Source organism: Ornithodoros turicata, chromosome 1 (genome assembly GCF_037126465.1).
Source record: "Ornithodoros turicata isolate Travis chromosome 1, ASM3712646v1, whole genome shotgun sequence".
In the NCBI taxonomy this organism is placed as follows: domain Eukaryota; kingdom Metazoa; phylum Arthropoda; class Arachnida; order Ixodida; family Argasidae; genus Ornithodoros; species Ornithodoros turicata.
Window position 1 is genome coordinate 129281909 of NC_088201.1, and position 15325 is coordinate 129297233.

Here is a 15325-nt window from a genome sequence, read left to right on the forward strand (position 1 = left end):
CCGACGAGTTAGGACTTGCAAGAAGGTTCTCTCATAAAGTTACTGTCGAAACATCAGTGATTCCTGTGCAGCAGAAACTGCGACGGCTGCCATTAGAAGTCCGACAGAAGGTATCCGAGGAACTGCAAAAGTTAGAGCAAGCGAACATCATCGACCGGGTCGACGCGTCCGAATGGGTGTCTCCCATCGTTGTCGTCTGGAAAAGGACCGGAGAAGTGCGCTTATGCGTCGATCTACGGAAACCAAACGAGGGAATCATTGTGGACAGCCATCCACTACCGCACGTAGACGATCTGCTTCACAAGTTAGCTGGTGCTCATTTCTACTCGAAATTGGACCTTTCGTCTGCGTATCATCAACTGCAGTTGGCCGAAGAAAGCAGGAACCTTACCGCTTTCATCACTCACGAGGGTCTTTTCCACTACAAGAGGGTTTGCTTTGGCCTGGTCTCGGCGGCAGCAGCTTTCCAGAAAATGTTATCTACTGTCTTAAAGGGTTTTGAAGGAACAATTCACTACCTGGACGACATTCTTGTCTTTGGGAAAAACCGCAAGGATCATGACAACAATCTCCGCGTGGTTCTTCAGCGGCTAGAAAGCTCACGGTTACGTCTCAACAAGAAGAAATGCAAATTTGGCGTTCAGGGAGTCAGGAAGTTCTTGGGCCACAGGATAGTGAACGGCACGTTGAAGCCATCGCAGGATACGTTGGAAGCCATTCTTGAGGCACCAAGTCCGCAGAACGTATCACCACTTCGTTGTTTCTGGGCCTTGCAAGTTCTTACTCGAAGTTTATTCCGCATTTTTCTTCTGTGACAGAGCCACTACGACGACTCCTACGGAACGGCGTCCCGTTCACTTGGACTTCTGAGCAGCAAGATGCTTTCAAAAGGGTCAAGTTACTTATGAGGGACTGCATCCCGTTAGCGCTTTTTGATTCGTCCTTGCCCACGGTCGTTACGACTGACGCCTCCAATTGCGGGCTTGGCGCCGTTCTTCAACAGCAACATCCTCAAGGGCTCAGAACAGTATGCTTCGCATCGAGCCCCTTGTCTTCTACGGAAGAGGCCTACTCTACAGGCGAAAAAGAAGCTCTCGCATGCCTCTGGGCCTGCGAGAAATGGCACATCTCCTTATTTTGAAGGCGGTTCCTTCTGCGGACCGACCGTCAAGCCCTTGTTACATTGCTGTCGACTCAGGGCTACGGACGTCAACCAATGAGAATTGCCAGATGGGCTGCACGGTTGTCGCAATACAATTACGAAATTCAGTACAAGAAGGGTCAGGACAACACGGTGGCCGACGCACTATCGCGCATGCCACTGAGCAACACCGAGCAAGCACCCTGCTCCTCACCCGACGAATCGGAGTTGGTTTGTAACGTTCAGCAACTCCAACTGTCTCCACTGACACTATCTGAGCTACAGGATAGCACGAGTAACGACCCCGTAATGACTAACCTCCTGAAACTCTGCACTACTCCTTCGCCGTCGGCGACAAGAGAGGACGAAAACCTTGCACCTTACTATTGCGTTCGGGAAGAGCTTTCTACGATCCAGGGTATCGTCAACAGAGGAGAAAAAGTAGTACCTCCTACAGCACTCCGGGAGCGAATCATCAGTCTGGGTCATGAGTCACACCCAGGAATAGTACGCACGAAGCAACGGATTCGCATGCGCTTCTGGTGGCCAAAGATGGACTCGGAGATAGAAGAATACGTTCGAGCTTGCCATATTTGCAGCACGGTGGATAAAACAGCTGTTACGAGACATGCGCCGCTGCAACCCGTACCGTTTCCTTCCGGACCCTGGAAACAAGTTGGAATCGCCTTGGTTGGACCCTTCAGCAACTTACCGTCAGGATGCCGTTTCGCCATCACTGCCGTAGACTATTACAGCAAATGGCCCGATGTCAAAATAACGCCAAAAGTCACGATGGATACAGTAATCGCATTTCTCCGCCAACTTTTCGCAAGGGAAGGGTATCCAGACATCATCGTGTCTGACCACGGCAGTCAATTCCTATCACATTCATTCAAGTCTTTTCTACAAGACAGAGGCATCCAGCATCGCCAGTCTTCGGTTTACTACCCTCAGTCCAATGGGCAAATAGAACGATTCAACAGGGTGCTGAAGGACTTCATACTTCTCAGCGCTGCAGAACAAGGCACCATACTTCGTGACTTGCCGGAGTTTCTCGGCATCTATAGGAGCACACCGCATGCTGCTACACAGCTTTCGCCTGCAGAATTGATACATGGGAGGCGTATGAGGACGCGGCTGGATGTCGTGGGATTTTTTTGCCTTGAGGGTAACATCATTGAAGAAATGACCAAGCTGCGGACGAGGGTCAAAGACTATCAAAAGCGTATGAAGCAGAACTTCGACTCACGAAACAGGGTTAAGCAGCCGGCGTTCGAAGGTGGCGATTTCGTCAGGGTTAGACTCCCGGGAAGCCAGCCCAAGGGTTCATCGTCATTTAGTTCTCCACTGCGCATTCAGGAGAAAGTGGGCCCGGCGACATACAGGACGAGCGATGGACGAACGTGGAATGCTGCAAGGTTGTCCGCCTCCCGGCCGCCTCCGTCTGGTTCAACGGATCCAGCCGGTTCATCAGGTCAGCTCACACCCACAGTGTATCCCAGGAACGAAGACAGTTACGCTGCCAGTCCTCCGCCTCGGCGCTCTCAACGAAATCGTCGTCCACCCGAGCGTTACCCACTGTAAATATTTTCAAAGGGGGTACATATGTTGTGTTGTGTTGTATGAGTGAAGTGAAGGAAGATGATTTGCTGGCTCGGCTCGAGCGCGAGGTTGCAAGAACATTCTAGTTCGGGCAACGACGAAGAATGATCATTTTGTACAGGCTCTGGAATAAAGGGCTACGATACCACAGTAACGGATATCGCGCAGCGATTTAGGCTACCCGTCGGAGTGGTTCCCCTCTTCTACGATATATTAACAGCCCCAGGAAGCTACGCTGTACGATAAATATCACAAGCAAATACCTTTATTCGAAAATTACTTCCATTTCAGGGGTGATGCTTGTACATCGCGAGCGTGCATTGTCATGATGCACAAACGCCGAACACACGGGGCACAACGTACATGGATGAACGCTGACCACTGCGTCTCTCCTTCACCATTGCAGCTGCTCCGTGGTCACGCTTCTTTATCTCTTCCACACCTTTGGATTGCTGTTCTTCCCCAACTTCCGTTTCTTCCATAGAACGTAACACCAACCACAGGATGATGATTGACTCACCCATTTACGACATCGCCTGGACGTAACCTAGGAGAAAATACAATGTAAAAAAATCCAACAACCGAAATGGCTTGCCTGAAAAAACATGCCTACTTGCTTGTATAATCTAGGTATAAAGTGCAATCTAGGCTTCTCTAATTCACGCATCAACGTTCGTGCATGAAGCGCAAAGTTCGTTGTCTCCGTCCCTCAGTCGTTGTGTCTATCCTGCCGGTGATCAGGACCACTGGAAATCAGAGTGAAGATGAACGAAAATGCGTCGTGCGGACGAATAATTACTTCATAGATAGAATACGCACCTTAAATGACTCCAATCTTGAAAGCGTCGAACGAGTTTCTTCAAAGACCGAGCAGACTCGTCCTCGCTCCCCGACGTTTCAAAACAAACTGATTTGCCAGTGGTTGCAAGAAACGCATTCTTCGCAAACGTGCGATCCCTCACGGTCACCGGTTCTAGTTATTGCACTTCTTTGATGGAATGATAGTGCTGATCCATTACGGCACTGCTGTATAAGGGAATTTATTGACTGGTATTCGGAACCACGCGAAATATTTTTGCAGCGCATGGAGATCGTGAGAAGGCGTTCGTACTCATGCGTCAGAAACACGCGGTACACATGAGGTACAGCTGCTACAGGTCGCGCTTAAAAGGTACCTAGCCGGTACGGATGGGTCGCGGAGCCCTTGTACCGCTTGAAATTCGCAGTGGTCGCGAACTGTACCTGCTGGTTGAGAACTGTACCACATGTGTACCGCTTCTCCCAGGTGCGGGTCTTTCATGCGGTACATATCGGGTGTGGGATTTAGAGTGTAGATACTAGATATTAGATACAAGATAGATCTGCAACCGCCATTTCTAAAAATATATAAATCCTGTGCAATGAAATATTAAATTTTATTGTCCGCTTACGTCGTACAGGAATTCCAAAGACTTGGTGTCGAACGCCATAGGTTCACGAGGTTCAGGGCCCTGCTAAGAGAAAAGTGAAGAGTTTTTTTTTTTGTATTGTCAGCGTGTGCAACTGTTATACAGAACCTTGTACTCATGGTGTACATACTCCTTGTTGACGTCTATCCCGCAATTCTCTCGATGTAAGCGAAGAGCTGCAGGCATACATTCCCATCAGGAACAACCGTGTACATGCAGCGCTAGGAGAGAATATAATATACATCAGACTCTTTAGCACGCTACCCGTGTTCATCATTAGTACCATGTCGGAGATGAGGTTGCTAATATTGTCTGAATAGCGAATATCGGCAATATCATTCTCATAGACAAAAAATAAATGCAGCACAATGGACTTTAAGCATCCTAATTATCCTAGTGAAGTATATCGACATCGTTTGAGTGGCTTTCATAAAAAGACGGCTGTAATGATTTCCTTTTGAGCGACTTATTCTTCTGAAGCAAGCGCAAGGTGTATACCATCCCGGACATGATCTCTGTGGTACTGAAAACACAGCAACACGTCACACAACGAAAACGCAAGTCATGTGGCCCCACGCTACAGCACTAGAAATGCACATAGACAAGACCAAGGTAGGTCGCGTAAGAGATGGGGCAGTCGCTGCTAGGCGAATGATTTGGTGATAGTTAGTGTAGGGTTGTCTTGTATATATCAAGGTAAACGAAGTTACCGCAATGTTCCTGACGAAAGACACACACACACATGAATGGGAAGATGATGTGACAAGAAAAAAAAAACGCTATGCACGTAGTCACTTTCAGCCTCTTACAGTAAGAACATTGAAGGAGAAGACAAAACAGGATTTTCTAGCCAATCTTTTTACTTCTTGAACCGGTTACCTGAACCGGATTCCACTATTCCACTGCTGATTACGTTTGCTTGTTTTTCAGTTAAAGACGCTGTAGGTGACCTGACACACATTCGACCTAGTCTTTCTAGTCGTCCTTTATTTATACCATCTGTGCCCGTGTCGTTACTTCAACTAGTATTGTCCCGATTTAATGAAAAACATTATGCGTTGCGCCATGCAGCAGACGAATGGCGGCAGTGATGGTGACCATGCTGTGTACCGGGAATTTCATGAAGATCCCCTGGCTGAATAATTTGTGAACAGGTGGGGCTATTAAACGAAAAAAATCGTCCGACATGGTAGAATGCGCACAAAAAACACGGACTAGAAGAAGACGACAACACCAGCGCAGCTCACAACTCAATTTTAATGTGACCAAAAAACACAAATCGCGCACACCGCGACGCCATCTACTGAAGCAACAGCCTCAATCAGGGTCATCCCATACAGAGATAAGTGCTTTCCATGCGCTGCTATCAAAGAAGAAAATCTCCCTCTCCGATAAGGATACGGACGCCTGACTGACGCACTTAACGCCCATCCTACTGATACCGTAGGCCCCTACTATTTCTCTAGTCAAGGCATTAGATGACACAGCAACAACAACTGTGTCTTGAAAAATCGGGTTGCACCTCGATCTACTGCAATGCAGCGCCAGATGACCAGAGGGTGTACCACCCAAGGATGAAGCATGTTCTCTGAGCCTTATATTGACACACCGACCCGTCTGGCCTATATAAAATCGACCACACGAGAGGGGGATACTGTAGACCACACCTAACCTACAGGACACAAATGGCTTAACATGATTGACACCACACATAGGGTTCCGTGCAGGAGCCTTGACAATCACCGATAACCTGCTCAGCTTAAAGGGAGCTGAAAACAGTGCATTAACCCCAAAACGTTCCCCCACCTTCTTTAGGTTATGAGACACAGAGTGAACCTACGGGACGACAAGGAACTTCTTACGCCTAGACTCTCCCCCCTGGTTAGTACCAGTTTGATCCTTAGACACCCTCAATAACGTGTCATAGACACTCTGGAGCAAAGACACGGGGTACCCGTTCTGAAGAATGCGGTCACACTGCTGAGTGTACGCTTCAGCAACCTTGTGCAAGCATGACTTATTAAGAGCTAAAACAATACAAGACCTAACAATTCCTCTTTTAACAATCTTAGAATGCCCTGGTTCAAAAGGCAGCAACGCCTTTTTCGACCTTGGGGGGAAAAACCCCAGCACAAGTGGTCGTTACTAGAACACAACCTAAGAACTAACAACCTGAGAACCCCGTCTACAGCAACTTCGCCCATGAACTTCAGGCCAACATCGAAGCGATGAAACACACCAATCACCTGTCGAGCCCTGTCCTCGCAGACGAGCACCTCCCCCAAAGCATCAGGCGGCAAAAGCACCAAATAATCATCCACATACCTGAGAACCCGTTTGACCCCCACAACTGTGGGCAACACACCCGACAACTGTATGTCAACCTCAGTTAGAAAAACGTCACTCAACACAGGCGCGACTGAAGATCCGATGCATATTCCCTTCTTTTGCACATAGAAGCCAGCACCATCCGTATTAATCGAAAAAGATAGATAGCACTTCAACAGCTCCAGGAAACCCTCAACGGTGGGGCCACAGTTATTTTGGAACTTCACGCTCCCATTTGCCTCAATGCGGTCCCTGGTGACCCTGAAGAGCGGTTCATGAGGTATTGCAAAAAATCGTTTTGGTAAAGATCTCTGAGGTATCTCCAAAATTACCACAGTGCATTTAAACAGTTCTCGTCTGATTTGCATAGGCTAAAAATCAGAACTAAATAAAAATGATAACTTTTAAATATTACTGTGGACGCTTTCGGTACCTTTATTCTATGTATTGGGACATTCGGCGAAACGTATTCCAGGAAAGTACCCATTTCGTCACTTTGCGATTTTTTTAGTAATGTATTGGTTTCGATATACATATTTCTCGCGCTGAGTAGCGTAACAATATGCGCTTTCGCTCAACTATCCGACACTGGATTACATGTTCATTGTAACTGAAGTCGAACTAGGCACCGTCCTTGTCATTGCTATCTTGCAAATGGGTTTTGTGAGATTGAGCCGAAAGTAGGATAGGCGTCACCGTGCTAGTGTGCCCATGTTTTTCCATTGGTCGTATGAGAAGGAAACAAGTGACAGATTGGGGGGGGGGGCGCAACTGGAACATAATTACACATGTTACGGCAAATATTTTCCTGGTGTGCAACTTCCTGTTCCGAGCAACGAAATGTAGAAGAACGGATCAGAAGCAAATTAGGGCAGGTCGATTGTTCCTAATGAAGATAGGGTAGCGAGTTCTTCGATTAGGCTCTTCCCCTTCAGCGTGATGATCCCTGAGATGGATATGGGAGTTCAATCTGTGGACTGACCTTCTCTGGCCACATTTTGGACTGACCTACTCTGGCCAATTTATCAAACTCAAACTCAAATGAAGTTGTGGGCCGCGGTGACCTTAAGCCACATCATGGAGCGCCGCACAGAAATGAAATGACCGTAAGTATCGTAGAATACCCTTCTGTAGTTACTTTACGCGTAAATCTACTCAAATTACCCTTCTGTAGTTACTGTGGAGCCCGACGGCGTGCACAATGTATTACTATAAAACTCCACTTTGCACATCGAGAGAAAACAAGAACAACAACTTTAGTTTGAGATGATGAATGGGGTATATCAAGAGAAATAAATAAGCTGGATACTAAATCAAACTGGATTCAAAATCGGGAACTGAAAATATGAAAGGTGGTTCAAGCAAAAAAAGTACATGCTTCTTGACGAGCGATTATGACATCGTTCAGGAACACTGAAATTATACCCTACTTACGCGGCCTATTGTTGCCTTTGCTTACAGCTTAAACTTGGACAAGGGAATAGAAAAATGAGAGAGAATCAGCAAGCTGACTTTATTGACATTTGATGGTTTTCGGTTTTCTACTTTCATGTAACTCATAAACAGTAAATCCAATGACCATTTTACATAACTGTTCAGTCCTATTCTTTTCTTTTCTGTTTTTTTTTCGTTTGCTTTTCCCTACTTCACAGCCGATGATATTCGGAGAGGATGCTCCTTGCATAAGCTTGTAACCTTAGTCTAAGGATCAAGATAAGCCCACAGGAAGGACAGGTTGCTGTGACCGTAACGTGTTGAGCTTCATGAGCCAGAATAGGTGTTCACACGCGTACGTGCTGCCCATCATAGAGAGGCCCAGCGCTACGCCGAGGAAGGTCAAAATGACTGCATGAAAATCTGGTTTAACCCCTAATCATTCACTATCGTTTCTTTTCTTCTTGAGAGCCCTCGGACCACAGAATAGCTAAGTGCTGACCACATGCAACCCCCTTGTTTAAGAGCCTTGCTTTATTCTCTGAAGGTATCATTCCATTCGTATGACAGTGCGCTTCGCCTTGTCTTGTTGATTGATACTTACCCACTTATTATGTGTTAGGAATGGTTTCCCTGTGGCGTTTAATTAGCTCACCAGGTAACAATCATAACAGGTGGTATCGCGAATATGTAAAACACAGTTCCTTCGAACTTGAACAGTGAACCTACCAGCGTTGTGGAAAAGGCTTTCCTGTCACGGATGCTCATTTGCTTGCTTCTCGTCTGAAAAATGAAAGGGGGCAAACGTTGTTGAAATATGCCAGTCGTCCAAAAGCGCACAGAGCAGTTGGAACCACGCATTCCTCGATCGCCGGTCGAGTGCGCTCTACTCTACGCTGGCACGGGTTGCCGCCGGCTTGCCAAGGAGCGTCCTTGAACGTCGGTCAATTTCTTCATACGTTCTCCTACATGTCTTCTGATACGCAGGCGCCTCACCAATCCATGAGGATTCACTCAAGCTACTGCAAAAGTACAGCACCACCTGCCAAATTCCCAAACTTGAAACTTCCTATTTTCAGTGTATTTCACCTGGGTTAGTGCAGACGACAACAGAGTATACGGGTTACTGTGTGCAGCGATTGTGGACAAATAAACACGAATACTGCTTTACCCTCAGGAACATCGTTTTGCTATTTCTTAATTATAGAGCAAACACCTGCTCTGAAAGTGAATACAATGAAAACCATGTGGTCTAAACTAACCCGACAGCACGACATTTTATTCGGTGACTGAATGCTTCGCCGGTCCTTATATCCGACCCCAATGAATTCTTCTTTTCTTTTTTTTTCTCGCATATACAGGCTTGACAAGAATATTCTTGCCTGCGACTGCACCACACACAAGTAACTTATGCCGGGGACGTGTTGTTTCGTTATGTCGCTTGCATTTCCCCCAGGTGTGCACCCCCGCACACCTCTCGTTATCGGGTTCCACTGCGTTTTGGAAATTCTAAATTCTTCGGTGATAATACTGAAACGGGAAAATAAATGTTCGAATTCGGGTACTTAGACTATGTTACATTTTAGTGTATAATTAAGGTCTCTAGTTTTCGGCAAATATATGTTTCGAAATTCGTCACGAAAACGTCTATTTTTTTTTAGAAACTATCAACGGTGGTTGTCAAATGTCTGGGACTATGTGTGATGCGTCGAAAATGTGCGAAGAAACGCGCGGTAGCGGTACTTTCTCGCATCACAGTACACATATAGAAATTGCTTTTCTTGTTGCAGATTGCTACGTGCTTACTGAAGGGCTCTCAGCACCACTTATTATTATTTTACTTTTTTCACATCGTTCCGATACCCCTGTAACACGAACTAATTCAGTGTCACTTTCAACGGGCCACACTTGCACTTAGTGCCATTCGTGTGCTGTCACACGGCATCTTAGAGTAACACTCGCCTGACTTCACTTCGGCGTACTGAGTGCGTAGCCTCGAGAGCAGACTTTGAAATACAGGTAAAAATGTCGAGGAAATGCAAAAGCCTGCGGCAACCACGGCATTTCAAAGAAGTATTTTCGACAACGTGCTTATTTGATTGAAATACATCGCTACGTTGTGCCAAAAGAACGTGGAATTTCTCTCGGTAAGAGCCTGTGGAAACTTCGAAGTCGGACAATGAGGCAGTAGCCATATTTCTTGCCGTGATATGCGGTACCACACATTGGATCTGCTTCTCACTCGACTTCACCTCTGGCGCCTCGTCGAAGTCACATATTCCAGGCCAGTGTGTTTAGTGTTGCAAGAAGATTTGCGGGAAGCGTTTCTAAATAAAGAAAAAAAAATCATACGACGGAATTGTGGCGCACTCCTAGGAATATTGTCGCAGTTCATTCTGATCTATCGTCATTGCCATTATACCTTAATGACACTAATGCTCAGTCACACACACATTTTCGTAAAGTGCACTCCAACCAAGCGAACATCACTTTCACTACGTGCTTGCTACATGGCGTAAGTAAGTGTCACTTAAGCAGTGATGGCAATTAAGATATATGTATTGGAATAAACGGCGGAAAAGAATTTTAGACTTGGCTCACAATACCTTCCTCAGAATATTATTCTTTTATTTAAAAAACATCTCCTACACATCTTCCAACATTACACCAACTGCCCTGGAACTTGCGCCACAACAAAACTGGCCGCCGCCGGATCGCCGAGAAAGCGAAGTTCTCACAGGTTGTTAACGAGAGTAATGGCATGTTTTTTTTTTCGGCACAAGCTCACACTGTAGTAAAACAAAATAAACACGCTGTTGAAAATACTTGTTTAAAAATATTACAGCGTCCGGGCCCCTCGCTCTTTGTCAATATTTTCACCCGTACCACAAAGCCTGCCGTCGAGGCTACACAATCGATCAGGCGAAGAGAAGTGAAGTGAGTTTGGGGAACGCCTTAAATAGTTAGGGCACTTTCTCCCGAGTGTCGCTAGAAGATGTCGTGTGATAGCGCATGAATGACACTGTCGGAACATTGACCTGCCGCGCTGCACGGAGGACGACGACGTGGACGAGCACGAGACTGGAACAGGACATTCTGACGTGTGCCTAGAACTGAACAGTCACATGTGAAACGGGCCCTTTTGTTAGGGTTTATTCGAGTAAACCTCTTTCCTACCATGCGCATTTGGAATGATCTCTACATGGTGGCACCGGTGCTCTAACCATCTACCTACCGGGCATCCAGGTCAAATACCGACTGAATAGGTCGAATACATGTGCCGATACGTTCACCAAGTCAGTCAACAACACAAGCCGATCACCGAAGATGGAAGAAGGGGAGCCTTCAAGCAATCAGCCACGCACAGAGGCGACACGGACACCGTACTTCAACACCATGTCCGTCCAACTTCCAGATAGCTTCGAATTCAGACATCCACAAACATAGATCAACTGGTTCCGACGATTGCAAAGGTACCGCATCGTTCAGAGCTGCGTCTCCGCCCCAGAAGACGCAAGTAAACACATTCCTGTTCGCGGTGGGTCGCAAGAGTGAAGATATTCTTGGCTCACTTAAGCTCACCGAAGAACGAAGTAAGAGCTATGAAGCAGTTACAGCAGCATTTCAGAAGCACTTCGTACCCTCGCACAAACGTCATTTACGAGGGAGCCAAGTTTAATCGACCACGACAGGGATCACATGAAAGCTAGAATCTTTCATAGCGGACCTTCACAGGATGGCAGAAGGGTGCCAGTTCCGAGAACTCAAAGAGCAACTCATACGGGACCATCCCGTCGTAGTACTTGCGGATATGCACCCTTCCGAGGGACTTCAGCTCAACCCAGGCCTCACTTTAGAGATGACGGTAAAAGCTACAAGAAAGAGGCTAGCTACAACGGAGGCGATAAAGCTGCAGCAGAAAGATTTGCGCTCGTGCGGCAATGCCGAGCATAGGGTCGAATTGGTGCGAATGACTAAGGCACCAAAACGTGATCGCAAGAGAACAAAAAATGCGCCACAGAATCGACGACTATGCCGATAGTGCGGTGCAGCACACACACACAAAAGGGATGTGTGCCCAGCGTTCGGTAAACAATGCAACTCCGGGAAAACTGGGTATTTTGCTTTTATTTATAGGTCACAACCACAGTGGACGGCACCAGTAGGCGCCAGACAGCAGCGCAGAGCAACCATTGAGGAAGTCTACATAAGACAGATTGTACTCGAATAGTACAGAGGAGTAGACAGTGACAACAACGGTTGAAGGCACTTCAGTCCATCATATACAAGTGAAGTCACACCACATTCAAGGGAAGTCACATTCAAAGTAGACACAGGTGCCGATGTGTCAGTTCTCCCAGCACATCTCTATGACAGTACCAAAATTACACAAATGAAGCCGCTATGGAGAGTCCTCCTGGAACCTGGCGAAACATGCATCAAGACCCTGGGACAAGCTTTCATGACGATCAAATGCATGGCATGAACATGGCAAATGCATACGTGGCATGAACACACCACGATGGACAATGTGTTCATCGTTGAAGAATTACGAGAACCACTTCTGGGAAAGCCAGCAATCAGGGCGTTTCATATTCTTGAGTATCTTCACGAGGTCATAATCTCACGGAAGAGCCTAGCAGAGCGCAGGATCCTCGACGAGTACCCCATGTTACTGTCAGGAATAGGGCTCATGAAGACGCAGTACAGAACTGCACTAATTCCAGGTGCCAAGACACACACAGTGATATATACCCAAGAAGGATACCGATTCCACTTCTGCCGCTTCCTCCAGAAGTACATACAGCACATGGAAACGTTAAGGGTGATCGGGCGCATCGACAATGCAAATGTCCACCGTAGAAGAGAGTCTCGCAATCTTGATGGAGCCAAGATATTCAGCGAGCTGGATGCCAGATTAGGATATTGGCAAGCGCCATTGACCGTAGACTACCAAGGAGAATATCATTCCTTACGCCTTTCGGAATTTCAACAGCGCCGGAATTCTTCTAGCGTAATATGCTCACAGTATTTGAGGGGCTTCCCTGCTTGGCATGTCTCCTAGACGACGTTATTCTTTTCGGGAATATCCCCCGGGAGCATGACGATAACCTCACGCGAGTATTTGAACGTCTGAAGAATGCCGGTATCACACTGAATGCAAGCAAATGCACATTTTGTAGAGCTGAAGTAAAATTTTTGGGCCAGGTTGTTTCAGCCCAGGGAGTAAGATGCGGATCCCACAAAGCTCACTGCCATTACAAGCATGCAGCCACCCGAAAATGTAGGATAACTACAATCGTGAATGGCGATGATCAACCACCTCGCAAAGTTCTTACCAGGACTGGCCGAACAAACGAAGCCACTCAGAGACCTTCTACGAGATGACGCAGATTGGATATGGGGAGAAGCCCAATCCCAAACCTACGAGCACATCTTACGGGCGCACACTACCAATCGAGTCTTAGCAAACTAGGATCCACGAGCCAACTGGCCAACCTTGCCAGTCGATGCATCTTCGTATGGTTTAGGTGCTGTACTTCTGTAGGAAACCAATGGGCATCGACGTCCGGTAACATACGCCTCAAAAACACCATCGGAAATGGAACAGCCTATGCACCGATTGAAAAGAAGGCGCTGGCACTCACTTGGGCGGCCGAACATTTCCGAACGTATCTTCTCGGTGTGCGGTTCCACATAGAGACAGACCACAAACACCTCATACCACTACTCACTACAAAACGCGTAGACGAGTTGAGCCCTCGCTTGCAACGCGTCTGTATGCGTTCTGCGCTGTATGCTTCTGTATGCGCTTCTGGAGTTCGACTATAGAGGGTGTTTGCTCTAACGTGTTAAGAAATTATTTTTAAAACGAGCGATAAAAGAGAAACGAGCGCTACTTTTCAGCTACTTGACTAAGAAACAGGTGCTACTAGTGAAGCAGTACCTGTTTCTTACTCGAGTAGCAGAAAAGTACCACTTACTTTTCTTTTATCGCTCGCTTTAAATATAATTTATGGACACGTTAGAGCAAACACCCTGTATATAAGTCGTGTTCGAGGAAAGGACACCCGCACAGCAGACGTGCTACCTCGTAAGCCAGTGTCGAAACGGATCACACCAGCCCATGTCATCGGCTAGAGTGTAAAAAATACGAGGTACACTGGAACTACTTCCAGCGTCAGCGTGCATGACAAACCGCATCAGGAGGGAGACTAAGAACGACTACATATTATCCCGAGTAATGCACTACAAACACCGGAATATCCCAGGGGAGGAACGCTTCCTCCGAAACAACACCGCTATGAAATGACAAAGGAGGAACTCTGCCTAGTCTATGGTCTCCTTTACAAAGGGAGGCAGTTTGTCATACCCCCTAGCCTCCGCAACGAGGTGCTCAGCAATATCCACACCGGACATCAATGGGTTACTAGATGTAGAGCCAGAGCACGGGAATCTGTGTGGTGGCCAAACATTGGACGACATGTTGAGCAGTTTGTAGAAGGTTGTTCAACATGCCCGGAGAACAAGGAGGCCAACACATCCCCACTCCTGCAGACTCCACTGCCACAAAGACCATGGCAAGTAATCGGAACAGACTTGTTCTACCTCGAAGGAGAGAATTACCTCGTGGTTGTGGATTACTTGTCACGATTCTTCGAACTAGTTAAGATCCACAAAAGGACAGCAAAAGACATTGTCCGTGGACTGAAACTGATATTAGCAAGATTTGGGACCCCAGATATGATAAGATCAGACAATGGAATAATCTTTCAAAAATAAACGCGTAAGTACCCATTGTTAAAAATATATCTCCCAGAATATACGCTTAAAAATAAATCGTTTCAGAATCCCCCCAAATCCACCCTGCAGTTGCTAGAGTCATCTGGTATGGCCCAAATCAAGGTAAACTGCAAGCAAGGGGCTTAACCTAACCTCGAGGACGGGGGATCCCCGAAATCCACCTTTAAGAATAAACGTTTAAGAATAAAACATTCAAGAATAATCCGCTTAAAAAATACACGGTTAAAAATATATCTCCTAAAATGAACCGCTTACTATCCCCGCTTAGATATCACCGTTTAATAATCCACCATTAAAAATAAACTGTTTCAAAATCCCCTCACCATCAAGCACGGAGGAGGTCTGATTGTAATTTACGCCAGGTTATATCATGTTATGTTAGGTTAGTTTAGTTTGGTTTCGGTTAGTTTAGGATAGTTTAGGCTAGTTTGGTCCTGTGAGGTTAGGTTAAGCCCCTTGCTTGCAGTTCACCTTGATTTGGGCCATACCACATGACTCTAGCAACTGTAGGGTGGATTTGGGGGGATTCTGAAACGATTTATTTTTAACGATATATTCTTAACCGTGG

General features: G+C 46.6%; 1 protein-coding gene across 1 annotated transcript; it reads left to right on the forward strand.

The window, feature by feature from the left end:
• The first annotated feature begins 1216 nt into the window (after positions 1-1216).
• On the forward strand, positions 1217-2725 carry LOC135385331 (uncharacterized protein K02A2.6-like). The gene has a single exon (XM_064614591.1). It carries the CDS (start codon positions 1217-1219, stop codon positions 2723-2725), a length of 1509 nt encoding a protein of 502 aa, XP_064470661.1.
• Positions 2726-15325: the final 12600 nt, after the last annotated feature.

Bases quoted from the DNA above. Each gene is read 5' to 3' on its own strand.
- LOC135385331 (XM_064614591.1), top strand. From the start codon at position 1,217: ATGAGAATTGCCAGATGGGCTGCACGGTTGTCGCAATACAATTACGAA.